This window comes from Rhinatrema bivittatum, chromosome 3, assembly GCF_901001135.1.
Source record: "Rhinatrema bivittatum chromosome 3, aRhiBiv1.1, whole genome shotgun sequence".
Classification (NCBI taxonomy): Eukaryota; Metazoa; Chordata; class Amphibia; order Gymnophiona; family Rhinatrematidae; genus Rhinatrema; species Rhinatrema bivittatum.
This window is the reverse complement of record NC_042617.1, coordinates 107190997-107218731: the sequence shown is the minus strand read 5'-3', so window position 1 is coordinate 107218731 and position 27735 is coordinate 107190997. Positions and strand designations below refer to the sequence as shown.

At 40.5% G+C, this 27735-nt stretch overlaps 1 protein-coding gene across 4 annotated transcripts in view; it reads right to left on the bottom strand.

The window, feature by feature from the left end:
- Positions 1-27735, bottom strand: part of MACROD2 (mono-ADP ribosylhydrolase 2) — a 2649380-nt gene that overhangs the window by 279355 nt on the left and 2342290 nt on the right. For all 4 annotated transcript variants that reach the window (XM_029593573.1, XM_029593571.1, XM_029593572.1 and 1 more), the window contains exons 10-11: positions 23057-23098; positions 6734-6817 (exon numbers count right to left, since the gene is read on the bottom strand). In XM_029593573.1, coding sequence (XP_029449433.1) covers positions 6734-6817; positions 23057-23098 — 126 coding nt within the window. The remainder of the gene's footprint in view (positions 1-6733; positions 6818-23056; positions 23099-27735) is intronic.

Genomic DNA, 27735 nt, shown 5'->3' with positions numbered 1-27735 from the left:
GATATCTAAAATTTGATTACATTAAAAATTGTGAACCTAACGAAATACTTAAAAGTCTCTATTTTCCCATAGATGATTTTAAAACCTGAAACTTGGCCATATAGAAAAAGCTCTTTCACAATGCTGGGAAGGGATATATGGGATTTGACAAGAGATAGAAGAATATCATCAACAACCTTTTATTAAAACAAACCTCAAAGAAATGGAATGAAAACACAACAAATTGCAGAACAGGATATTTTGGAAGACTGACTTTCTAAATGGTTAAAGTTCATCAGAAAGCTTTAGGTTTCATTTAAAATCTGCAGCAGTAACAACACTGATGTTCACAGTTTATTTTTGTGCTTCTCAGATAGTATCTTGTTCCCATGCCAAGACAGATTATATTTGAGAGAGACTTTATTTCTTATGATTGTCAGTTCATACTTGGCATACATAACTCACAAAGAACTTCTTTTAAATCCTGAAGCAGGCAGAATTTTGAAGGTCTTTGTGTTAAGACTGCTGATGAAACAATGATTTTCCCCAAAGAGTTTTCACTTTTTTTTGTTTTTTTTTTATTTCTTTATTTCAGATCATCTGTATGCAAGTTAATCAGTTTATACTTTTTTTTTTTTTTTTGCTTTTGGCTGTTGCTGTGCTCAGTCTGTTCCATTAACACCAATTTTAGTGCATTCAGCAGCCTTAACTATAATTCAAAATCAGTGGGAGGTAATTCAATCATTCTGTTTATAGAAGGTAAAGTTTTAGGGAACAAAATATTTATAATGATGATGGTGTTGGGCAGATGTAAATGTATTTGTATAACAAAATGTTTTGCATATTCAAGCAATATCCAGTTTCTGTAGTTGTACTGCATTGACTATATGGGTATCATCTTAACGTGGAACTCAACACTTGTTCAAGTTGATACTAAAGTAATGACATGAGGTTTACTGTAACTAGTAGAGTGCTTTGTAAAATAATATCAGAAATTAAATATATTTTTATTGATGTATCATGCACACCCCAGATTTATTATATTAAAAAAACATTGACAACAGCTGCCAGTGCTAAAAGACACCACAAAAAACGTGACCATTCAAACCCCTCTACTATTCAATAAACAACAACAAATCATGGCCCACTCCAATGGAACTGGATACAATCACAGGGACAGGAGTATCCTAGAGAGATTGGGTGTACTGAAGCCACTGCCTTTGCCTGAAGCAGCTGTTGTTTCCTGTGGGTTCAGTCCTTGAGTGCAGGCAGCTGCCAGGACTTCCCAGGGGGAGAGCAGGAAACAGGAGCCAAGGCCAAGACAGGAAACTGACCAGGACTGGAGCAAGAAACAGGAGTCAGGAATGCAGAAACATAACCAGGATACAGGATAGCAGACCAATATCACTTCTGTGGGCAGATGCTGAGTGAGCAGATGGTCCTGAAAAGGTGTAGCAGGCTGGGCTTCCTTATATACAAACACTATTAGGGTCATACCTAACGCTGGCCCAATAAGGAGTCTCCAGGGGCGGAGCTCCCTAACAATTACTTTGCTTGATATTTACCAGGGGATTCTTGGTGCTTCAGAGTCTCCATGGCTCTGCCACTAGATTCCCTGGTCCTAAACATCCAAGGCTACAGGTTCAAATCCTGCTTTCCTGACAACAATATATTGACATCTTTGGGCCAGGAACAGACAGTGAGGAGTGCCACTCATAAGTAGGGGATTATTTTGGATTTAAATTTTTCTTCTGACATGCACATTGAAATTGTTTCTTGGAGTGCTCATGTCACTTAATATTCAAGCATTGTACTTTCTCATCTTTATCCAAATAATCAGCTTGTTCAGACTAGAGGCCAAATTGATCCAGACTAATTTAGAAATTTAGCCAAATGTGTATTTGCAGAGTTAGACTCACAGAATATTGAGTGCAATGAAGTTATGGCATCAGACTATTTCAAATATAGTTGATAAACTTGCTTCTAAAAGAGTGATTTGGAAATATGGTCGATATGTAAAGACTGTGTAATGGTTCTCTTGTGATCTCCTCAATGCTCGGAGAGTATTACAAAGACACTAGCACCACTTGGACTTCTGAATCCATTCAAGCTTGTAATGTGCAAATGGTGACATCAGAAATTGACTCATGAAGCTAAGGAGTATTTTTTGTCTCAATTTCAGCTAGTGAAATAATCCTCATGTGTGTACTGTTAAAAAAAAAAGCTGGTTGAACGTCTAAACCAGATATTTAGAAAGTAGTCCTGCTGATAATGATTTAAAATCTGATTCTGCTTGAGAGAAATGTATTTATCATCTCACAATTTCCGGAAATTGTTTCAAGTTTCCAGTGCACAATAATTGGGCTTTTGATTCCCTCAGGGATGTTGATGAAGAAAGGATTCAATTTGAACCAATATATCAGCTTGAAATTACACAAACCATAACAGCCTTCAACCCTGCATTTTGCCCATCGAATTCTTGTTAGACTAGAAGGGTTTAAAAGACAGAGCATGTTGCAGTGTTTGAAGCATGCTTCTGTAAGGCATCTACTGAAGAAGCCTTGGCTTGATGCTGATAATCTTGCAAATTATTGGCCAGCCTCCTCGTTGTCTCCTCACAAAAAGCATCCAGTCTGTTGTCTTGAAAAAAGCTTGGGGGTAGATTTTTAAAAAGTGCGCCTTCGCGTACTTTTGTTGGCGCACCAGGCGCAAACAAACGTACGCTGGATTTTAGTAGATACGTGCGTAGCTGCGCGTATCTGCTAAAATCCAGGATCGGCGCGCGCAAGGCTGCCGATTTTGTGCAGCCGGCGCGCGCCAAGCCGCGCAGCCTGCCTCCGTTCCCTTCCTCTATCTAACCCCCCCCCCGGCCCTATCTAAACCCCCCCTACCTTTGTCGGGGGATTTACGCCTCCCAGAGGGAGAAGTAAATCCCCGTGCACCAGCGGGCCGCTAGCGCGCCGAGACGCAACCTGGGGGCGGTTCCGGAGGGCGCGGCCACGCCCCCGGACCGCCCCGGGCCGAAACCACGCCCCCGGGCCCGCCCCCAAAACGCCGTGTCCCGCCCCCAAAACACTGCGCCGATCGGTCCCGCCCCGACACGCCCTGACACGCCCCCCTCGAAAAACCCCGGGACTTACGCGAGTCCCGGGGCTCTGCGCGCGCCGGCAGGCCTATGGAAAATAGGCGCGCCGGCGCGCAAGGCCCTGCTCGCGTAAATCCAGGCGGATTTATGCGAGCAGGGCTCTTAAAATCCGTCCCTTGATGTCTTTGTTCAAGAGCAAGGCATTTTAGATCAGTTTCAATATGGATTTTGGAAATTACTAAGTACTGAGACATTGTTACTATCAAATATAGATACATTTAGAAGAGACTTTGACAATGGCCTGAGTTAAGTGTTGTTCTATAGGACATTTCGTCTGCTTTTGACACGCTCAAACATCAGATACTGTTATGTTGCTTGAGAGAGTGTGGAATATTGGGTATGGTGTTCAAATGGCTTAGTTCTTATTTGGCTGGAAGATCACATCAAAGAAGAACTGGTTCATCTAGCTTGACTTGGCATCCTATTACAACAATTGTGCCCACAAGGTTCAGCTCTGTTGGACTCACTATTCAACATCTACAGTTTATGGCTCCAATTTGCAAGCTGCTGTCAGGTTACAGGCTATATGCTGCGACATACAGTTTTTTTATCATGGTGTTGTCAAAATGGTCTAATATATGTAGTTCACTTGCAATTTGTCTTTCTACTATGAAGTAATGGATGTATCACAACTAGCCCTTAACATCAATAAAACTGAGATAATTATCTTGTAGAATTCCTGTACCTCCTTTTTTCATTTTGAAGATCTTGAATTACCCATTGTTACACATGTGAAAAGTCTAGGAGTTGTTCTGGATTCTTATTTAAATATGTGAGAGTAAGTGAAAGCTTTTTTGAGAGTGTTTTATTTAAGCTACGTTTATTGCGTTGGCTACAACTATTACTTAATTTTGCCTGTTTGTGGTACAGGTCTTAATTTTACTTTGATTGATTATTGTAACTCCATTTATTTAGGGCTGCTAGCCATGTTGTTAATGGTTTTCAAGATCTAACAAAATGCAGTATCCTGGATTATTTCAGGACAAGCAGTGCGACCTCATATTACACCTACCTTTGTCAACTTGCATTGGCTGCCAGTTGATTCATGCATTAAATATAAGATCACTATGGTGGTACAAAAGATGGTAAGACTGTTACGTTTCGCTGCTCATGGGCTGCACTCACCCTTAGGCTGGCGGGCCTTGTCGCGATGGGATGCTGCTCAACTGTGCACACAGCAGGACACTGCCAGGAGCAACATCGTCGGATGATTCCTTAGGCATGCACGTGCCCAAAATTGATTCCTTTAAAGGGCCCATGGCAGGAAAAGCCATGGCACACTTGGATGACGTCACTGCCACTTGTCCTATAAAAGGGCTCTTCAGATGTTCCAGCCTTGCCTCAGCAATATGTTGCTTGTTTTGACTTCAGATTTTCTTTAGCTTCATCCAAGTCTTCAGCTTTGCCTTCACCCAAGTCCTCAGCTTGTTTCATGTCTGTCTTCAGCTTCAGCTTTGCTCCACATCCAACTTCAGCCTGGCCTTCAGTTCTGACTATTGTCACTGTCATAACCAGGCTCATGCTTTTCATCCACCATTAGTGCAAACCTTGGTGTTTTGCCCATGAGGTTGTGTCAATTGCACCATGGCAAGAGGGGCTCAATACTCACATTGTTCTCAACAGAGATCATGTTTCCATGGCTGAACTCAGTGTTACACATTTATAATCCCAACATGTATACTGAGATCCTCACAAAGAGGACTACTTGGCATCCCTTTTATTCATTATGCAAGGCTGGTTGAGAGTCGTGAAAGGGCTTTCTCTATGGCTCCAACAGTTATCTGGATTTCTTTACTAGAAGAATTGCACCTCATGCCTTGTACAATATCTTTATGGAGAATATTGAAGACATTTTATTTTGGCAAGTATTTAGTTAGGCTGTGACATGCAGGTGGGTAACTGATCTGTGTTACTTTGTAATTATGATGAGTTGTAGTATATTGTGTGCTTTTTGATTTATAAATGTTTTATCTCAGTGCTGGTGCAAGGGTGTCCAGCTATGCAGTGAAGTTATCATGACACCATCATCATGTCATTTTCTCTCAATCTCTCTTTCTCCAATCCGACCCGACATATCGCAGAAAACATACCTCCGGTCAAATGCATGATCTCTCCATTCAACGCGTATGCCTCTCCAGCCTCCTTACGATTAAAAAATATCACCCTTGCATCAAGCTACAGTGCCCCACCCACATCTGGCACCCTAGGCGACTGCCTAGTATGCTTACTGATCCTGCTGGCCCTGTCTCTGTAAGCCACTTTGAGCTGCTGATTAAAGGTAATACTTACATTCTGACTATAAATAAATAAAATATTATCCCAACAAATTTACTTGCACATACTATTATGTCTGTGGAAAATTTTCAGGAATATTTATCCATATACTTTTGAAAATTCAAAAGTATATGCATAAGTCCAAATCCTTCTCCAACTCCACCCCCAAAAATGCCTCTACTAATACATAATTGCCTGCCTAATATCACATATTAAAAAGGCAATTATGTAAAAGAATTCTACCAATCTCCCTTTTAGAAGTACCTTCAAAGAGCTTAATAGACCTGGAAGAGGAGGATAAGGCGGCAGAACAGAGGGAGTTTTTGCCACTGCTGCTATTTCTGATTTCTACCGAAGCTGCTGAGCTTTTGGCTTAGCGCTGGGGGGAAGAAGGGAGGGGTGGGTCTGGACAGGTGAATGAAGTAAAATGCTCCTCTGTGCAATGGGTCTGGTATGCATTTTTCATCTTGTTATTATGTCTAGTAATTATGTATGTTGCATTCATAGATGGTAAAGTAATAAACTAGCATATACAACCTGTTACCAAATAAATGCACATAAACTGTAGCAAAAATGTTAACATTAATATACTTTTGGTAAATCAGTTTTGACATAATAGATTTCCAATTTGAGAGGTCAAAGTAAAGTAAATGCAACCTTATTTCTCAAGGGACACACACAGTCATAGTTTTCCCATAGTTTGAATCTAACAAAGCACTTCAGCTATTTAAAGCAACAGTTGAGCTATGATTATGTTCTTGGTGAATGAATTTTACATTTATGGATCTTGGTTTGCATTTCCTGTAGGTAAAATTTATTTTTCCTTTCACTGGATCATACAAAATACCAGAAGTTCATGTATTTGATATCTTTATATTAGAAGTATGTGGCAGAGAAATTCACAGCTCTTCTTGTTGTAATTTCTCTTGAAGCCTCATGATGTTATAACATAAATCAGCACTAGGATGTTTCTTGATAATATAAATTATGAAATTGATAAGTCCGGCCAATGAACACTAAATTAAACTTATGTAATAAAACATTGGATCCAATGGCAGTCTTAACGGACAAGTTGCAATGTTGAATTGTTTTGTTACCTATTGGGTATTTTTCTGAAATTTTAGCATTGTATTAAATTTGAATAACTGTTTTAGAATAATATGTACTCATACATAAAAATATAATGCAAAATAATTAAATACTCCATATTGTAAATATACAATTTTGGAACATTTTCAATGGAAGAAACAATGCTTCATTTAAAAAAAAAATAGAGAATATTCTTTTTGCTTATAATGAAAACTGATGAAGTACATTGTAAGCCTTACTACATACCATCAACTGTATCCTTGAAGTCTTCTGTTTTCTTTCCTTTGTATTTCTTGAGCGGAGGAGACTGTGCTTTCTGTTCTAACCCCTCTGTAAACATAATGATGTATCAAACTATTATTTTTCTTAGATATGTAACAATCATGTTTTCTCAGCAGTTTTGCACATATTCCAATATATAATATTTTGGCTTTTAAGTGTGCTCTCAGCATGCTTTGATTTTACTTTTTTTCATTGATCCCTAATGTTTTAAATTGTAATGTTTTACTTATTTGTGTTATCATTAATGTTTGTTCTTGTGTTTTTAAGAGCAATTATGTTTCATTGCATTATATCTTTTGTTCCTCACCTAGCATGCGCTCATTATCGGTGGGATATAAATGTGGAAATAAATAAAATAAAATACTATTGTTAGATTGCAAGCAGTTAATTATGTTTTTTTTTTCATTTTTTATTTCTCAATTTTCATTATTTTTCACATACAGAAAATTAATTACAGTGAGTATTAACAACAGACAAGAAATTAACTTCCTATTACCAATAAACAAATACATCTTTTCTGTTTTTAACTTTATAAAGTAAAGAAAAGATCCAGTGAACTCTGGAACATACAAAAAGTAGAAAAAAGGAATAAGAATTAACGAGAGAATATCAGCTTTTTTTTTTTTTCTATTGCCTCTGAACAACTTGGGTTATACTGGTTTCAGCTTTACAGTTATCCAAAAAACTTCTTAATTGGGTAGGTTCAAAGAAAATGTAACTATTGTCTTTAATTTTCAACATACACTTACAAGGATACCTTATCTTTATCTGAGCTCCTAAAGATCTTGCCTCCTCACACATCCCGAGAAACAATTTTCGTCGAGATTGAGTAGCCTTCATTATGTCAGGGTATACTCACACTTTTTGGCCATAATAAATCTTATTTCTGTTACGAAAAAAAGATCTTAAAATCAGATCTCTATCAGAAGAGAAAACGAAGGAAACTAATAATGTTCCCCGTTGGTCCACCTGTTCCTCTACTGAAGTTTCTAAAAAAGTGGTTAAATCAAGACCAATATTCTGAACCTGACCTGGTGATGATGATGCTATATTCATTGGATTTCTTAATGTAGGGGAAAAGTAAATCCTGGCTATTGGGGGAATAGCTTCAGATGGCAACATAAGTATATACCTTGCATATTTTTTAAATTGCTCTTTTGGGAAAATTAATTTAATAGATGGAAAATTTAATATTCTGAGATTTACATATCTCATACTATTCTCAACATTTTCAATTTTCCTAGTGGTAATAACATCTGATTGAATCAATTTTACCTGTGTTTCCTGTATCTTTGTAATTTGTGTAGACATTTCTTTAATTTGTACTTCATGTGATTTTACCATTGGTTCCATTATATGAATTGTTTTTTGAGAAGCATTTATTGCTAAAGTTAAAGAGGAAATAGAATTTTCTAAAGTAACCAGGGCACTCCAGATTGATTCTAACGTAATTTCATTAGGCTTGGATATTTTCTGCAATGTGATACCAGTAATTTCCCTGTGTGCTTGACAGGCTTCCGAAACCAAACTTGTTCCACCTGCCAAGTCCACTCCCCTCTCCTGAGTATTGGATTTCAAATTTGGAACAAGTACAATAAATTCTCTAAGTGTTACATTCACTTCTCCCCTTTTACTCTCCATTACTCGAATAGATGATGTTAACGAATCCTCCATAGTAGTCTCCTTTCCCACCTCTGCTGCCGTCGATTCACCAGCGATTTGCCTTAGATCTCTAGCATAGTCCTGGGGATTACTTTGGGATGGAGGGGAGGGTGTTTCAGGGCCACCCGGGCTCAAAGATGTTAATTCGTCCATGAGGGGTAGGATATGTTCCCGTCCTATTCCCTCAGCGGACCTTATTCCCGGGGATGATGCTGTCACCGGCGAGAAGAACCCTTCTATCAAAGGTTGGGAGGGTATAGGAGTAGAGGATGCAGAGGAATCTACCCGTACTCTACCCTTCCTCTTCGTATGCGGCATTACTTAGAAGAAACTTAGTTAATTATGTTTTGCAGTTTGATTTAAGTCACAATTGGATGCCATAGGTTCTGTTGCCAGATAACGATGGTTGATCCCAGTTAAAAATGAAGGCTACAGATAATGATGTTATGTCAAGAGCAATTATTGGGCCTACAGCTTACAACCAAAGGGGACTACAAGCATAACATTAAGAAAAGTAATATTCCAGAAGAAATAGAAGCATGATTTTTTAATTTTTAAATGTTTTCTAGTAGTCACTGCCACTTTTGATATTCCAACAAACATAGAAATAGAGAAAAGGAGAATATGATAGCAGATAAGGACCTCAAAGTTAATCAAGTCTGCCCAACTCAATTCCTGCTGAACTACTATAGATCCCCGTTAATTTTTGGTTTTCTTCTCACTTCTTCACAACCAGGAATCCTCTGTGCTTATCTAATGCTTTCCTGAAATTTGCCACTGTTTCTGCCTCCATTACTTCCCCTGTGAGGCCATTCCATATATCCACCATCCTTTCCATGAAAACATATTTACTGATGTTTCTACAGAGTCCACCACCTAGGATCCTGATATCATGAAGTATTTTTTGAGCATTCTTGCTTTTAAAAAAGGTTTGCTTCATCTGTATCACTAATACCTTTGAGGTATTTGAATGTTTCTATCGTATCCCATCTGTCTTCTTTCCTCTGGGATATACACATTTAAAGGTGAATTTTGAAAGCCTGATGCATACATCAATCAGGGGATGCGTGAATAAGTTGAGCTGACATGCGCTGAGCAGATTTTAAAAGCCGCCGAGATACGCGCATATCTCCCACTGCACACACAAACAAAACGTTTCTAAAAAGGAGCGGGGCTTGGGCAGGAAATGGGAATTCTGGGATTTTAACCTGAAATAGGGGAGTAAATACTTATGCGATACAACACGCATGGGGGTCCCCCACTGCGTAACTTTACTTCTGCTATGGGTGACGTGTAAGTAGTAAAACAAAAAAATCTAGGCAAATCAGTAGAGTTTTAAGGGAGGAGTAAGGGGGGAAGGAAGGCTATTAAACCAATGGGGTTTGGAAGACCTATTGCTTAACTGGGTGAACTTGGAATGGACTGGGAAAATTAGCAATGGCATCAATGTGTGTCCCTTTTAAAATTCCCCCACTTACGTAGTAGAAGTGGCTTTTATGTGCACAGATGCACGTCCATTTAAAATTAAGCGAACATGTACACGCGGTCAGGCTATTTTATAACATACGCGCATATACATACATGTGTTATAAAACTGCCGCGTCCCTGGGCATGGGCCAATGAACACGCGCACATGTGCACCTGCGCGTCAGTAAGAAAGTTACCGTCCCTGGTTCTTAAGTCTCATTTTATAGGACATGTATGTAGTATGGACCTTGCACTGCTTTTGTAGATTTTCTCTGGATAGCCTCACTATGTCCATTTATATTTCTATATGTACATGAGAAAATTGGGTAGAATCAAGAATATAAGAGAATGTGTTTTGCTCTCAGCACAGCAACAATGAGGAAAGGAGATCTCGTAAGAGCATGCCCCAACTAAAATAGTGTAAGTAAGGAGGCCCTTAGATTGCTTGATTCATTTCATTCGTGTGAAAAAAATAAGTCACACAATTAAAAAAAAAAAAAAAGGGGGGCTAAAAAACAAAAATGAGGCCTCCCTCCCACCCTTCCAGAAAAATGCCAGGGCCAGGATCCCCCTCCAACTCCCACTTACCTGGTCTGGAGGGGCTCCACTAGCTAAGACTAAGTCTTTGTTAGGAAACATTAAGCTAGCTGTGAATATATTGAGTAAGGATGTATGAGTGACTGATACATGGCAAATATTCAAAGTGAGATAGATTTCATGTCCTATCTAAACCCTAAAAAAGCTATTTGAGAATAAATTAAACTATTATTATCAGAGCCTCCTGTCCTTGCATTGAAAGCAGCGAAAAACAGTTTTTTCCAATATCGGATCATGTCCTGCTGTCCCTTTGTCTGAAGCATGGCCACACAGTTGGCTGGGCATTTAGTTGGAGGAGGAGACCAGGACTATTCCATGGCAACAGTTTTGAGAGTTACTTAAAGGAAACGTGGGAGGATTATTTTAAGTTAAATAATTATCCCTGATGTTTCCCTGACTTTGTTGTGGGAGGTTGGAAATGCTGTGCTAAGAGGAGACATCATTGCTTATGTAGCTGTACAAAATAAAAAGATATGGAGATTCCGAGGCTGATAAAAGTGGTCTCAGAGGAACAAAGTAAGCATTATACACAGATGACGAATGAACAAAGGAAAGTTCTGGAGCATGCTGAAGCAGTTCTTAACCATCTGCTGTATCAAAGGGCTGTAAAAACTATGCAATTTTATAAATTATAATATACATAAGAATATGACAACAAAGCCAGCAAAATATTAGCTAAGTCGGTGAAAGGAACAAGGCAGTGGTCATATGTTACAGGATTAAATGATGAGCAAGAGGCTACAGAAGAGATAAAAGCTATATGATGGAAATACGAAGGATATTAAATTATAAAATAACTTTTTCAAGGATTTCATCTGGCATAAATTGAAGGAAGATCAAATAGAAAAACTAAATGTGTCAAAGTATACAGACTTTTATAGTATACAGTTATACAAGGGCTCAAATTGGATAAATCAAAAACAGCAAAGACAAGTGAATGTGAGAAAAATAACAAAAAACATATATACAACTCCACTAAAACACCGTTTAGGTGCTGATTTTCATATATAAGTAGTGTTGTAGCTTGACTAAACACGAATATTTGCAAACAATTCAATCATTGGTCAAAAACCTCCATTTGACCTCTTATTATTATCCAAAAATCTTTTTTTTTTATTTTAAGTATTTATTGAAAAAATTACTGAACATTGCAAGACCAAAAGCAAAAATTAAGCTTATATAGACTTCCACAGACAAGAAATTGACTCTAAAAGATTTTTACTCATCTGAGAAAAGAAGCATCTGAAGACCTGTAGAAAGCAGGTAAAGCTGGTATATGCGGCATCAAAATACGTATATTAGACAATAAATGGCCACCATTTCATGGATGCTGATTCAGGGAGATCTATATCACTTTCAAATCACAGCCACATGGTTTGCTTCTGCTTTCGATAGCACTTGATTACTTCAAACAACACAGCGCATTATCTCAAAATGCAGCACCGCACTCTGTATTGCTTTGTAATCAGTGTTTTGGGGGGGAAGTGCATTTTTGTCTTTTGATATCTTTCAAATTGGACAAAGCCTCAGGTTTCGATAGGCTTGGCTCAGAATTTTTTAAATGATAAAACTTCAAGTGCTAGGGCTACCATGAAACATGCACAACTATGCACTGCAAATGGGTTCTACTGAAAGGAAGCAAATCAGGCTCTGATAGTATTAATTCCCAAAAAGGCAGAGATAATCTAGAGGTTAGTGCATATTACCAAATCTCATTAATAAACTTAGATATAAAAATATTGGTGGCAGGAGTCAAGATGGCAGCATGCTAGCAGTTGCAGTCAGCCACCTGCCATACCTTTTTGGTTTCTTATTGACTTTTTCTTCTAAGTGATGCTTTCCAAAAGAAAGAATAGTCCTCTATCCTACGGGCCAGCAGTTGATTACAAATTTCCACGCCTCAATGACTAGTCTTCAGGGAGCCAAGGAGTCTGATGCTGCCTGTGGCGAAGGAGCATGGTGGGCATCCACAGTCTCTGAGCCCACTTGACCAACGGCTTCCTCCAGCTCAGCATCCTTTTTCATCTTCCAGCCCTGAGGCGCTCCACGCTGGTTTTGTGAGAGTGGCCGCATCAGAGGGGGCTGGTGTGGCACTTCAGACATCTTTGCAGGATGTGGAATTGCTGCATGAAGACTGCCTAGGTGAGGTTTTACCCTCTTCTTTTCTCTCCTCTTTGAGCAACCCTATTCCTTCTGAGGTGGAAGCGACAGCTATGGTGCCCCTCCCTCAGATCTGGCCCTAGGTAACTCAGCATCATCAATTAACGAGTCCTCTGTATAAACTGTTCGTCCAGCTGTTGTGACTCTAGACTCTCTCTGGAAATTGATGGCTGGTTTTGGGACTTCACTTACTGCCTGCTCTTCTAAAATTGATGCTCTTTCAACAAAGTTGGAACAGATGGGGGACAAATACGATGGTCAACTAGTTTCTCTTTTGAATAAAGTCTCTAAGATGGAGCAATCTATTAAGGATGTTCAAGCCTTCTACTATATTTCTGGGAAAGATTGTAATATTTTGTCCAGACGGATTGAACAACCGGAAAATAATGGCAGCTATTTGAATTTATGTGTTCTTAATAGGGATGTGAATCGTTTTTTGACGATTTAAAATATCGTCCGATATATTTTAAGAACATAAGAACATAAGAAAATGCCATACTGGGTCAGACCAAGGGTCCATCAAGCCCAGCATCCTGTTTCCAACAGTGGCCAATCCAGGCCATAAGAACCTGGCAAGTACCCAAAAACTAAGTCTATTCCATGTAACCATTGCTAATGGCAGTGGCTATTCTCTAAGTGAACTTAATAGCAGGAAATGGACTTCTCCTCCAAGAACTTATCCAATCCTTTTTTAAACAGAGCTATACTAACTGCACGAACCACATTCTCCGGCAACAAATTCCAGAGTTTAATTGTGCGTTGAGTAAAAAAGAACTTTCTCCGATTAGTTTTAAATGTGCCCCATGCTAACTTCATGGAGTGCCCCCTAGTCTTTCTACTATCCGAAAGAGTCAATAACCGATTCACATCTACCCGTTCTAGACCTCTCATGATTTTAAACACCTCTATCATATCCCCCCTCAGTCGTCTCTTCTCCAAGCTGAAAAGTCCTAACCTCTTTAGTCTTTCCTCATAGGGGAGTTGTTCCATTCCCCTTATCATTTTGGTAGCCCTTCTCTGTACCTTCTCCATCGCAATTATATCTTTTTTGAGATGCGGCGACCAGAATTGTACACAGTATTCAAGGTGCGGTCTCACCATGGAGCGATACAGAGGCATTATGACATTTTCCGTTTTATTCATCATTCCTTTTCTAATAATTCCCAACATTCTGTTTGCTTTTTTGACTGCCGCAGCACACTGCACCGACGATTTCAATGTGTTATCCACTATGACACCTAGATCTCTTTCTTGGGTTGTAGCACCTAATATGGAACCCAACATTGTGTAATTATAGCATGGGTTATTTTTCCCTATATGCATCACCTTGCACTTATCCACATTAAATTTCATCTGCCATTTGGATGCCCAATTTTCCAGTCTCACAAGGTCTTCCTGCAATTTATCACAATCTGCTTGTGATTTAACTACTCTGAACAATTTTGTGTCATCTGCAAATTTGATTATCTCACTCGTCGTATTTCTTTCCAGATCATTTATAAATATATTGAACAGTAAGGGTCCCAATACAGATCCCTGAGGCACTCCACTGTCCACTCCCTTCCACTGAGAAAATTGCCCATTCAATCCTACTCTCTGTTTCCTGTCTTTTAGCCAGTTTGCAATCCACGAAAGGACATCGCCACCTATCCCATGACTTTTTACTTTTCCTAGAAGCCTCTCATGAGGAACTTTGTCAAACGCCTTCTGAAAATCCAAGTATACTATATCTACCGGTTCACCTTTATCCACATGTTTATTAACTCCTTCAAAAAAGTGAAGCAGATTTGTGAGGCAAGACTTGCCCTGGGTAAAGCCATGCTGACTTTGTTCCATTAAACCATGTCTTTCTATATGTTCTGTGATTTTGATGTTTAGAACACTTTCCACTATTTTTCCTGGCACTAAAGTCAGGCTAACCGGTCTGTAGTTTCCCGGATCGCCCCTGGAGTCCTTTTTAAATATTGGGGTTACATTTGCTATTCTCCAGTCTTCAGGTACAATGGATGATTTTAATGCTAAGTTACAAATTTTTACTAATAGGTCTGAAATTTCATTTTTTAGTTCCTTCAGAACTCTGGGGTGTATACCATCTGGTCCAGGTGATTTACTACTCTTCAGTTTGTCAATCAGGCCTACCACATCTTCTAGGTTCACCGTGATTTGATTCAGTCCATCTGAATCATTACCCATGAAAACCTTCTCCATTACGGGTATCTCCCCAACATCCTCTTCAGTAAACACCGAAGCAAAGAAATCATTTAATCTTTCCGCGATGGCCTTATCTTCTCTAAGTGCCCCTTTAACCCCTCGATCATCTAACGGTCCAACTGACTCCCTCACAGGCTTTCTGCTTCGGATATATTTAAAAAAGTTTTTACTGTGAGTTTTTGCCTCTACAGCCAACTTCTTTTCAAATTCTCTCTTAGCCTGTCTTATCAATGTCTTACATTTAACTTGCCAATGTTTATGCTTTATCCTATTTTCTTCTGTTGGATCCTTCTTTCAATTTTTGAATGAAGATCTTTTGGCTAAAATAGCTTCTTTCACCTCCCCTTTTAACCATGCCGGTAATCGTTTTGCCTTCTTTCCACCTTTCTTAATGTGTGGAATACATCTGGACTGCTTCTAGAATGGTATTTTTTAACAATGACCACGCCTCTTGGACATTTTTTACTTTTGTAGCTGCTCCTTTCAGTTTTTTTCTAACAATTTTTCTCATTTTATCAAAGTTTCCCTTTTGAAAGTTTAGCACGAGAGCCTTGGATTTGCACACTGTTCCTTTTCCAGTCATTAAATCAAATTTGATCATATTATGATCACTATTGCCAAGTGGCCCCACCACCGTTACCTCTCTCACCAAGTCCTGTGCTCCACTGAGAATTAGATCTAAAATTGCTCCCTCTCTCGTCGGTTCCTGAACCAATTGCTCCATAAAGCTATCATTTATTCCATCCAGGAACGTTATCTCTCTAGCGTGACCCGATGATACATTTACCCAGTCTATATTGGGGTAATTGAAGTCTCCCATTATTACTGCACTACCAATTTGGTTAGCTTCCCTAATTTCTCTTAGCATTTCACTGTCCATCTCACCATCTTGACCAGGTGGACAGTAGTATACCCCTATCACTGTAGTCTTCCCTGACACACAAGGGATTTCTACCCATAAAGATTCAATTTTGTATTTAGTCTCATGCAGGATGTTTATCCTGTTGGACTCTATGCCATCCCGGACATAAAGCGCCACACCTCCTCCCGACTGCTCCTCTCTGTCATTGCGATTTAATTTGTACCCTGGTATAGCACTGTCCCGTTGGTTATCCTCTTTCCACCATGTCTCTGAGATGCCAATTAAGTCTATGTCATCATTCATTGCTAAAATATAATCAATGGGCACCAAACCAAGTTAAGAAGGATTCTTACAATGATAATAGAATAACCCAAAACAAATCCTTCATATTGCATATATAATTTCTCTTAAATGGAATTCCTCAATATCTCAAAATAGAGTATAGTAATTCAACTGTTATAAAGCGAAAAATATTTATGGAAGGAGAGGAACGTTTCATATGCAATAATCATAAATCCCCATCAGGGTGATCTGACTGTCAGTCTAATCATCAACGAACCTCCTCCGACCAAAGTGTATAATCAATGTGCAAACATTTTTTTTAAAGTAAATTTTTCTGTGTATATCCTTTAAGACATTTATCGTTTCACTTATTAATAAAAGTGAAGTGAATCACTCCAAAGTTCCAAGTATTTTTTCAAGTAAACACTTCTCGAAGCCTTGTAACTGATCCCGGTGAAGGGTATGAAGCAATGTTTTCAAGGCAACCCAGATCGGCGTAATAGGCAGTCTCTTATGGCTTAAACAAAAGCTCATGCAACACACCGACTTATCTGGTGGTTGTGCGGGTCACCGACGCGGCCACGTTTCAGGTCCACTCTCGGACCTTTCATCAGGGAAATTCGTCCTCTATCCAAGGCTGACAACCAGCCTTGGATAGAATCGTAAGATTCACGCCACGAACCTAGTAGGCAATGGCTCAACATTGACCGACGAGACATCGTAAGAGGACGAATTTCCCTGATGAAAGGTCCGAGAGTGGACCTGAAACGTGGCCGCGTCGGTGACCCGCACAACCACCAGATAAGTCGGGGTGTTGCATGAGCTTTTGTTTAAGCCATAAGAGACTGCCTATTACGCCGATCTAGGTTGCCTTGAAAACATTGCTTCATACCCTTCACCGGGATCAGTTACAAGGCTGCGAGAAGTGTTTACTTGAAAAAATACTTGGAACTTTGGAGTGATTCACTTCACTTTTATTAATAAGTGAAACGATAAATGTCTTAAAGGATATACACAGAAAAATTTACTTTTAAAAAAATGTTTGCACATTGATTATACACTTTGGTCGGAGGAGGTTCGTTGATGATTAGACTGACAGTCAGATCACCCTGATGGGGATTTATGATTATTGCATATGAAACGTTCCTCTCCTTCCATAAATATTTTTCGCTTTATAACAGTTGAATTACTATACTCTATTTTGAGATATTGAGGAATTCCATTTAAGAGGAATCATTCATTGCTATACATTCTAATTCTCCCATCTTACTTCTTAGACTTCTGGCATTAGCATACAAACATTTCAAAGTTTGTTTTTTGTTTGTATTTTTATTCTGCTTTTTAACTGATAGGGATAAGTTAGAATTTTTTAGCTCAGGTGAGTTTTTAGTTACAGGCACTTGGACTACTTTTCTAATTATTGGAACCTCACTGTCGGGATGCCCTAATTCTAATACATCATTAGTATCCTTTAAAGATACCTCTCTCCGAACCATGCGCTGCTGAGCGACTGTCGGCTTTCCCCTTTGTTCTAGTTTAAAAGCTGCTCTATCTCCTTTTTAAAGGTTAGCGCCAGCAGTCTGGTTCCACCCTGGTTAAAGTGGAGCCCATCCCTTCGGAAGAGACTCCCCCTTCCCCAAAAGGTTCCTCAGTTCCTAACAAAACTGAATCCCTCTTCCTTGCACCATCGTCTCATCCACGCATTGAGACTCCGGAGCTCTGCCTGCCTCTGGTGACCTGCGCGTGGAACAGGGAGCATTTCAGAGAATGCTACCCTGGAGGTTCTGGATTTAATCTTTCTACCTAAGAGCCTAAATTTGGCTTCCAGAACCTCCCTCCCACATTTTCCTATGTCGTTGGTGCCCACGTGTACCACGACAACCGGCTCCTCCCCAGCACTGTCTAAAATCCTATCTAGGTGACGCGTGAGGTCCGCCACCTTCGCACCAGGTAGGCATGTTACCAGGCGATCCTCAAGCCCACCAGCCACCCAGCTATCTACATTCCTAATAATCGAATCACCAACTATGACGGCCGACCTAACCCTTCCCTCCTGGGCAGTAGGCCTTGGGGAGATATCCTCAGTGCGAAAGGACAATGCATCACCTAGAGAGCAGGTCCTTGCTACAGGATCCTTTCCTGCTACACCTGGTTGGTGCTCTCCCATTATGAGACCTTCTTCCTCCAAGGCAGCACCAGGGCTACCAGTCTGAAGTTGGGACTTGACTACTATGTCCCTGAAGGTCTCATCTATATACCTCTCTGTCTGCCTCAGCTCCTCCAGGTCTGCCACTCTAGCCTCCAGAGATCGGACTCGTTCTCTGAGAGCCAGGAGCTCTTTGCATCGCATGCACATGTACAACTTCTCACTGGTGGGTAAAAAATCATACATGTGACACTCGATGCAAAAGACTGGGAAGCCCCCCTCTTGCTGCTGGACTGCTGCCTTCATCTCAATTTTGATCAGTTCCTAGTTAAGTTTTAGGTTGCTATGGGAGTAGGAATGTGTCTAACTTTCTTTAAATGTATTAGTGAATTCACTATGTGTCTGGTAGTGGCCTACCAGGGTCTGATCGAATTCTCAATAAAGTTTTTGTTGATGGGTTTTTTTTTTTTGTTTTTTTTTTTGTGAAAGTGGCACCTGCCTATAAATTAAGGGATGAGCGAGGGGTAGGAGGGTTGGGAAATACAAACAGTCTAACTTCAGTTAGTCAGCCTGAGTGACTCACTGCTCCCTTGATTAACAAATGTTGGTCCCTATTCAAACCCAATCACACTACCTCAACACCTTTCCAAGGTGAGTAACTGAGCTGAACTATTCAACTTTTTTACTTTGGTATATACTGCTCCTAGCTTATTTCTAGCTTCTGGCTACTTTTTTGTGGGGTTTTTTTTTTTTTGTGGTTTTTTTTTTTTTCAATACAATGCACTCAGTTAGTATTAAAACAAACAGTCAGCTCTTTAAAAGTCTGGAGAGCACTCAGTTCTGCAGACTTTTAAAAATAAACACACTATCTACTGCTACCTTATTGACTGACTAAAAATACAAACAGTCTAACTTGTTTATTCACTGCCTACCTACTGCTACCCTATTGACTGACTAAAAATACAGTCTAACTTGTTTATTCACTGCCTACCTACTGCTACCTTATTGACTGACTATTTAAAAATGCAAACAGTCCAACTTGTTTATTCACTGCCTTTCTGACTATTAAAGGCACAATCATACAAACACACTAAATAATGTTCCCAAATAGTTAACTTTGCCCCAATACTTTTAAAAAAGTCAATATCCCAAGCAAAAAGTTACTGATTCCTTTCAGCAACCAGCAAGGTGATCCTCTCCTCTCAGTGTTTCCAAAAATCGTTAGAGCCGCGATACAATAACAATTCCCCCGATTTATCATCAAAAAATCGTAAATCGGGGGAAGGGGAGGGGAAGGGGGAGGGCGGGAAAACCGGCACACTAAAACAACCCTAAAACCCACCCCTAGCTCGTAATTGCATCTTTACTATACTTGCAACTATTAATTTACGTAAGTCTTCCCTTGTCATTCTTGCCAAATATTTCACTCTATTGCCTTATATTACATTTTATTTATTTATTTATTTAACAGCTTTTATATACCGGTGTTCATGCGGGCACATCACGCCGGTTTACAGTAAAACTTGCGAAAGGAGGAAAGTTACAAAAAACAGGGCGCGGGTGTGGGAGCAGGCTAGAAAATACGGGGTGGGTGTGGGGGGAAAGGAAAGGGGAGGAAAGTAAAGAAGCTGTGAAAAGTAAAGGAACGTAGCCATAGGTATGGTGGAGAAGTTTACAGCAAGGGGGCTGCGGGGGTGTGATAACTAAGGGGGGGTTATACATATTAATTTACTTACATTCTGAATTCTATACATAGACACTTATTTACTTCTAAATTCTATACATAGTAACTTATTTACAACAGATTGCGCGAGGAGCAGTCTAATAGGCAGCATGGGAATGATAATTCCAGGTGGGCATGCAATGGGAAGCGGTGGGGGGGGGGGGGGGGGGGGAGGGTGGAATGTGGTGGGAGGGGGGAGGATACTTCAAGGGGAATACTTCAAGGGGAAAGTTTACGGGGGGTTGGTTTCAGGGTAGGCCTGTCTGAAGAGCCAGGTCTTGATGCCTTTTTTGAAGTTGGTCAGGGAGGGTTCAAGGCGGAGATGTGTCGGGAGGGAGTTCCAGAGGGCAGGGCCTGCGATGGTGAAGGCTCTTTCCCTGGTGGTGGAGAGATGTGCTGTTTTTAAGGGGGGCGTGTGTAGGGCGCCTGTATGGGAGGATCTTGTGTGGCGATGGGCAGTGTGAAAGTGGGGCATTTTTTTGAGCCAGGCGGGGTTACTTTTGTAGAGAGTGTTGTGCAGTATGGTAAGGGTTTTGTATTGAGAGCGGAAATGGATGGGCAGCCAATGCAGTTGGTGCAAGGATGGGGGTAATATGCTCTCTTTTGCGTGTGTTAGTAAGGATTCTTGCCATGGCGTTTTGTAATGTTTGTAGTGGTTTGGTAGTGGATTGTGGGAGACCTAGCAATAGGGCATTGCAATAGTCCACTTTGGAAAATATTGTGGACTGTAGGACTAGACGGAAGTCTTGTGTGTGGAGTAGAGGCTTGAGTTTTTTAAGGATCTGGAGTTTGTAGAAGCCTGCTTTGAGCAGGGACTTGATGTGTGGTTTGAAGCTGAGGTGTTGGTCAAGGGTGACTCCCAGGTCTCTTACAGAGGGGGGTAGGGCGTGGGTGAGGGTGGAGGGGGTAGGTGTGGAGGGGGAGGCATGTAGAGGTTGCTTGGATATGAAGAGTAATTCAGTTTTGGTAGTATTAAGTGCAAGGTGGAGATTGGTTAATAGGGAGTTGATAGCGACTAGGCAGGATTCCCAGAGGAGGATGGTTTCATGGAGGGTTTTTTGAATAGGGATGAGAATTTGCACATCGTCAGCATATAAGAAAAAGTCCAGACCTAGGTCAGTGAGCAGGTTGCAGAGTGGGAGGAGGTAGACATTGAAAAGGGTGGAGGAAAGCGAAGAGCCCTGGGGGACGCCTTGCTTGAGGGGAACGTGAGCAGATTCAAAGTTATCGAGTTTTATCAGGAATTCTCTGTTGGTGAGGTAGGAGGTAAACCAGTCTAGAACTGTATCGGCAATGCCTATCTCTGCCAAACGGGTAAGAAGGATTTGATGGTTGACAGTGTCGAAGGCTGCCGATATATCTAGTAAAGCAAGAAGGAACGAGTTACCTTGGTCTAGACCGATGAGTATGGTGTCAGTGATAGCTAACAGGAGGTTCTCTGTGTTACGGCCTTTTCTGAATCCAAATTGGGATGGGTGCAGGAGGTGGTGTTCCTCGAGGTAGTCGGAGAGCTGAGTGTTGACTACTTTCTCCAGGACTTTTGCCATGAAGGGGAGGTTGGAGATGGGCCTGTAATTTGCAGGGTCGGAGGGGTCAAGGGAGGGTTTTTTCAGGAGTGGTTTCACAACGGCAAGTTTGAGGGGATCTGGGACTTTGCCGAAGGTGAGGGAGCAGTTGCAACACATTAGCAGTTGCAACACATTAGCAGTTGCAACACATTAGCAACACATGTACATATATCATGCTATTAATGGAAAGTACATATGTTACTGTATCCAGAAACACCTTCTGACCTTTGCCCTTTTTGTAGTGCCATATTTAGCCCTCTTTAGTGACATCCCCATGCACATCCTTGTTTGACCCCATTCCATATCCCTAGAGCCCCCAGCACATCCTTACCTGACCCCACCCCATACTCCTAGAGCCCATCCTACTTACCCCCATGCACATCCTTACCTGACCTCACCCCAGAACTCACATTCTACTTACCCCACATGGGTAGAAGGCTCCACAGTTAAATAAGGTCCTCCCCACATGCCAGGGCTGTTTGTTGCACCTCAGAGTGCAGTGCACTTCGGGGATGGTGAATAAGTTCTGTTTATGTTCTATCACCAGGGATGCCAGGCAGTCGACATCCCTGATGATAAAGTTCGGCTGGCGTACAGGTGCCGGCATTGCTGAAATAACATGCCCCTGAAGAACCGGAAGCTGTGCATCACGGAAGAATGCACATGGACAGAGCACGCAAATTTGCATGTTAACTACAAACCGTGTGCAAATGTGCGCAAAAGACCATGAAAAACATAAACGTTAAGGGCCAGATTTTCAAAGGCTACGCGTGTAAATCCAGCTGGGGGGGGTTACGCGTAGGGGGGGTTACGCGTGCCGAGCCTATTTTGCATAGGCCCGGCGACGCACGAAAGCCCCGGGATGTGTGTAAGTCGCCCGCGCGTACCCCTTAAAATCCGGCCGTAAAGTTGCAGGTATTTTACATCATGTATGCGCATTTCCATGTACAATATAAAATAGTGCACACTTGTGCTTGCATATGGGCTCACATGCAGTTGTTTTAAAGTTATCGTCCCTGGTTTTATGTGCAAGTAAAAACTGAAAAATAACATATAGAAAGACTTGAGGGAACTGATCATTAAACAATCTGAAAAGTCAGTAAATCAACTCATGATATCTATTATTTAAGGTACTCCTTTTTTGATAATTGGATGCTCTAGAACAAATCTATTTTAAATATCTCAAGAGCATTTTTTGTTTGGTTTTTTTTCCCCCATGTTATTAACAGCAGCCACAGACCTGGCTGGGATGCCTCTCTAATAATATGTCAAAATAAATGATTTCCATGAAAATAGAGAATATGTAACTGAGAATAAATTGCTGTGGCGTTACGTATATAATTCTGTAATTTATGTCAGCATTTTCTGAAGGCATCCTATAGCAGTATCCCTCTTTATGACTTATGTTAATGACCATAAACAAATTGAAGTTCTTTAAATTGTGGCTTAAATGGCAAGATTTTCCCAGCATGAAAGGAAGTCAGTGAAGGAAGAACAGCAGCATACTTAATCTGGACAGGATAAGCATTACTGGGAAGCACAATTCATGCAATATATGCTGTTTTAGAAAATATGCACAGTGAATAGTTAGAAATGAATCTTTTCTGACCTGAATCCTGGCTCATCTCCACGATGTCTTCAATAGCACCATCTGTCAAAACAGATAATTAGTAGGTGTAAATCTGCACAAGTAAGATGTAAAAATAATATGTATGTCTTTTAAAATAGCAACTATTGAGGTACATTTTAAAAGCCCAGTGTGCACCAAAATTGGGAGAAACGCACACGAGTCTGGTTTGTGCACACCCTTCAAATTAAAAAAAACAAAACACCCAGACACTCGTGTATTGCCGGTGTGCACATGCTATAAAATCGACGTGTCCATGTGTGCATGCCGGGAAGCGCTCGCACATGAACTGCCCGCATGCACGTATTAAATTATACCCCATTTGTAGAATTCTACCCCATAATTTTTTGAAGGCTGGTATTTGTTTGCACGTGTTAAGAATTGTGTGTATTTAGGGAGAATAGGCTTTGGATTAAATTTTGTGAGCTAGTATAAGTTAGGATTTACAAGTTTTAAGAATTGTATGTGTCGGGAGAAAAGAATTTGGGTTAATTTTGTGAGCTGGTATAAGTTAATATTTCTAAGTATTACAAGTGTTAATTTGTAAAGATCACTTACTTGATCTGAAAACTTGAGAGTAATGGTTCCTGGCAACTAGTCACTAGTTAGATTCTTACCCACCCCAGTCGCTTTATTTTTAATATGGAAAAAAGTGTCAGTTAGTGATTTAGAATAACATACAATGAACCCTGATTTAAATGATGGACAAATTTTAGTGTTGTTGCTGGCCATTCAGCAAACTAACATAAGTCACCTAGCTATCAATTTAAAAACCATAGATTTAAAAGACACCAAATAAATAATTTTAAAACCCTAACATTTAGAGACATACCTAAGAACATAAGAACATAAGAAATTGCCATGCTGGGTCAGACCAAGGGTCCATCAAGCCCAGCATCCTGTTTCCAAAAGAGGCCAAAAGAGGCCACAAGAACCTGGCAATTACCCAAACACTAAGAAGATCCCATGCTACTGATGCCAGTAATAGCAGAGGCCATTCCCTAAGTAACGGGCCGATTCAGTAAAGTCTGCGGGAGAGCGGACGAACGCCCACTCTCCCGGCACGCGCGATTCTGTATTTAAACTAGGTGGTGCGGTAGAAACGGGCAAAAGGAGGCACTAGGGACACTAGCGCCTCCATTTGACCCGGTGCGGCGGCTGTCAGCGGGTTTGACAGCCGACGCTCAATTTTGCCGGCGTCAGTTCTCGAGCCCGCTGACAGCCACAGGCTCAGAAACCGGACGCTGGTAAAATTGAGCGTCCGGTTTTCGGCCCGACAGCCGCCGGCCCATTATAAATTTTTTTTCTTTTTTTCTTTTACTTTTTTTACTCTTTGGGACCTCGGACTTAATATCGCCATGATATTAAGTTGGAGGGTGCACTTTCACGGTGCCAGCAGAAACTAGCGCCTACCTTTGGGTAGGCGCTAATTTCTTAAAGTAAAATGTGCGGCTTGGCTGCACATTTTACTTTCTGTATCTCGCGGACATACCTAATAGGTGCTGCGGGTTGGACGCGCGTTTTCCACCCCTTACTGAATAAGGAGTAAGGGAAAACATGCGTCCAAGGGCAGGTTAACAGTGCGCTCCATCGGAGCGCACTGTACTGTATCAGCCTATGTACTTGATTAATAGCCGTTAATTGACTTCTCCTCCAAGAACTTATCCAAACCTTTTTTGAACCTAACTGCACTAACCACATCCTCTGGCAACAAATTCCAGAGCTTTATTGTGCGTTGAGTGAAAAAGAATTTTCTCCGATTAGTCTTAAATGTGCTACTTGCTAACTTCATGGAATGCCCCTTAGTCCTTCTATTACTCGAAAATGTAAATAACCAATTCACATCTACTCATTCAAGACCTCTCATGATCTTAAAGACCTCTATCATATCCCCCTTCAGCCATCTCTTCTCCAAGCTGAACAGCCCTAACCTCTTCAGCCTTTCCTCATAGGGGAGCTATTCCATCCCCTTTATCATTTTGGTTGCCCTTCTCTGTACCTTCTCCATCGCAACTATATCTTGTTTGAGATGCGGCGACCAGAATTGTACACAGTATTCAAGGTGCGGTTTCACCATGGAGCGATATAGAGGCATTATGACATTGTCAGTTTTATTAACCATTCCCTTCCTAATAATTCCTAACATTCTGTTTGCTTTTTTGACTGCTGCAGCACACTGAGACAACAATTTTAAACTATTATCCACTAGGATGACTAGATCTTTTTCCTGGGTGGTAGCTCCTAATATGGAACCTAACATCGTGTAACTACAGCAAGGGATATTTTTCCCTATATGCAAAACCTTGCACTTGTCCACATTAAATTTCATCTGGAATTTGGATGCCCAATCTTCCAGTCTTGCAAGGTCCTCCCGTAATGTATCACAATTCGCCTGCGATGTAACTACTCTGAATAATTTTGTATCATCCGCAAATTTGATAACCTCACTCATTTTATTCCTTCCAGATCATTTATATATATATATTGAAAAGCACCGGTCCAAGTACAGATCCCTGAGGCACTCCATTGTTTACCCTTTTCCACTGAGAAAATTGACCATTTAATCCTACTCTCTTCCTGTCTTTCAATCAACGAAAGGACATCGCCTCCTATCCCATGACATTTTAGTTTTCTTAGAAGCATCTCATGAGGGACTTTGTCAAATGCCTTTTGAAAATCCAAATGCATACATCTACCGGTTCACCTTTATCCACATGTTTATTAACCCCTTAAAAAAAATGAAGCAGATTTGTTAGGCAAGTCTTCCCTTGGGTAAATCCATGTTGACTGTGTTCCATTAAACTATGTCTTTCTATATGCTCTACGATTTTGATCTTGAGAATAGTTTCCACTATTTTTCCCAGCACTGAAGTCAGGCTCACTGGTCTATAGTTACCCAGATCGCCTCTGGAGCCTTTTTTAAATATTGGGGTTACATTGGCCACCCTCCAGGTGGTCAATGGATGATTTTAATGATAGGTTACAAATTTTAACTAATAGATCAGAAATTTCATTTTTTAGTTCCTTCAGTACTCTAGGATGCATACCATCTGGTCCAGGTGATTTGCTACTCTTTAGTTTGTCAATCTGGCCTACTTCATCTTCCAGATTCACAGTGATTTTGTTCAGTTCGTCTGACTCATCACCCCTGAAACCATCTCCAGAACTGGTATCTCCCCAACATCTTCATTAGTAAACACAGAAGCAAAGAATTAATTTAGTCTTTCTGCAATGGCCTTATCTTCCCTAAGAGCCCCTTTAACCCCTCGGTCATCTAATGGTCCAACCGACTCCCTCACAGCTTTCTGGCTTCTGATGTATTTTAAAAAGTTTTTATTATGAGTTTTTGCCTCTATGGCAAACTTCATTTCAAATTCTCTCTTCACCTGTCTTATCAATGTTTTACACATAACTTGACAATGCTTATGTTTTATCCTATTTTCTTCAGATGGATCCTTCTTCCAATTTTTGAAGGATTTTTTTTGGCTAAAATACCCTCTTTCACCTCACCGTTTAACCATGACGGTAATCATTTTGCCTTCCTTCCACCTTTCTTAATGTGGGGAATACATATGGATTGCGCCTCTAGGTTTGTATTTTTAAACAATGCCCATGCCTGTTGAACACTTTTAACCTTTGCAGCTGCACCTTTCAGTTTTTTTCTATTTTCCTCATTTTATCAAAGTTTCCCTTTTGAAAGTTTAGTGTTAGAGCTGCAGATTTACTTATTGTCCCCCTTCCAGTTATTAGTTTAAATTTGATCATGATATGATCACTGTTGCCTAGTGGACCCAACACCGTTACCTCTCTCACCAAATCCTGCGTTCCACTAAGAATTAAATCTAAAATAGCTCCCTCTCTTGTTGGTTCTTGAACCAATTGTTCCATGAAGCAGTCATTTATTACATCCAGGAACTTTATGTCTCTAGCAAGTCCTGATGTTACATTTACCCCTACCAATATTGGGGTAATTGAAATCTCCTATTATTATTGCACTGCCAAATTGGTTAGCTTTCCTGATTTCTCTTAGCATTTCGTCATCTGTCTGACCATTTTGTCCAGGTGGACAGTAGTATACTCCTATCACTATACTCTTACCCAATACACATGGGATTTCTACCCATATAGATTCTACTGAGCATTTAGTCTCTTGTATGATCTTTATCCTGTTGGACTCTATACCCTCCCAAACATAAAGTGCGACATCCCCACCCAGTTGATCCTCCCTATCATTGCGATATAATTTGTACTCTGATATAGCACTGTCCCATTGGTTATCCTCCTTCCACCAATTCTCTGTGATGCCAATTATGTCAATCTCATCATTTACTCCTATACACGCTAACTCTCCCATCTTACTTCTTAGACTTCTGGCACTGGCATACAGACATTTCAAAGTGTGTTTTTTGTTTGTATTAACAACCTGCTTTTCAGTTGTTAGGGATAATTCAGAAATCATTAGCTTCGGTGATTTTTTACATATAGGCACATGGACTATGTTTGCTTTTAATGGAACCTCTCTGTTTGGATGCCCTAACTCTCCTGTTTCATTAGTATCCTTCAAGGATACATTTCTCTGAACCATGCACTGCTGAGTGACTGTCGGCTTTCCCCCTTGTTCTAGTTTAAAAGCTGCTCTATCTCCTTTTCGAAAGCTTTTA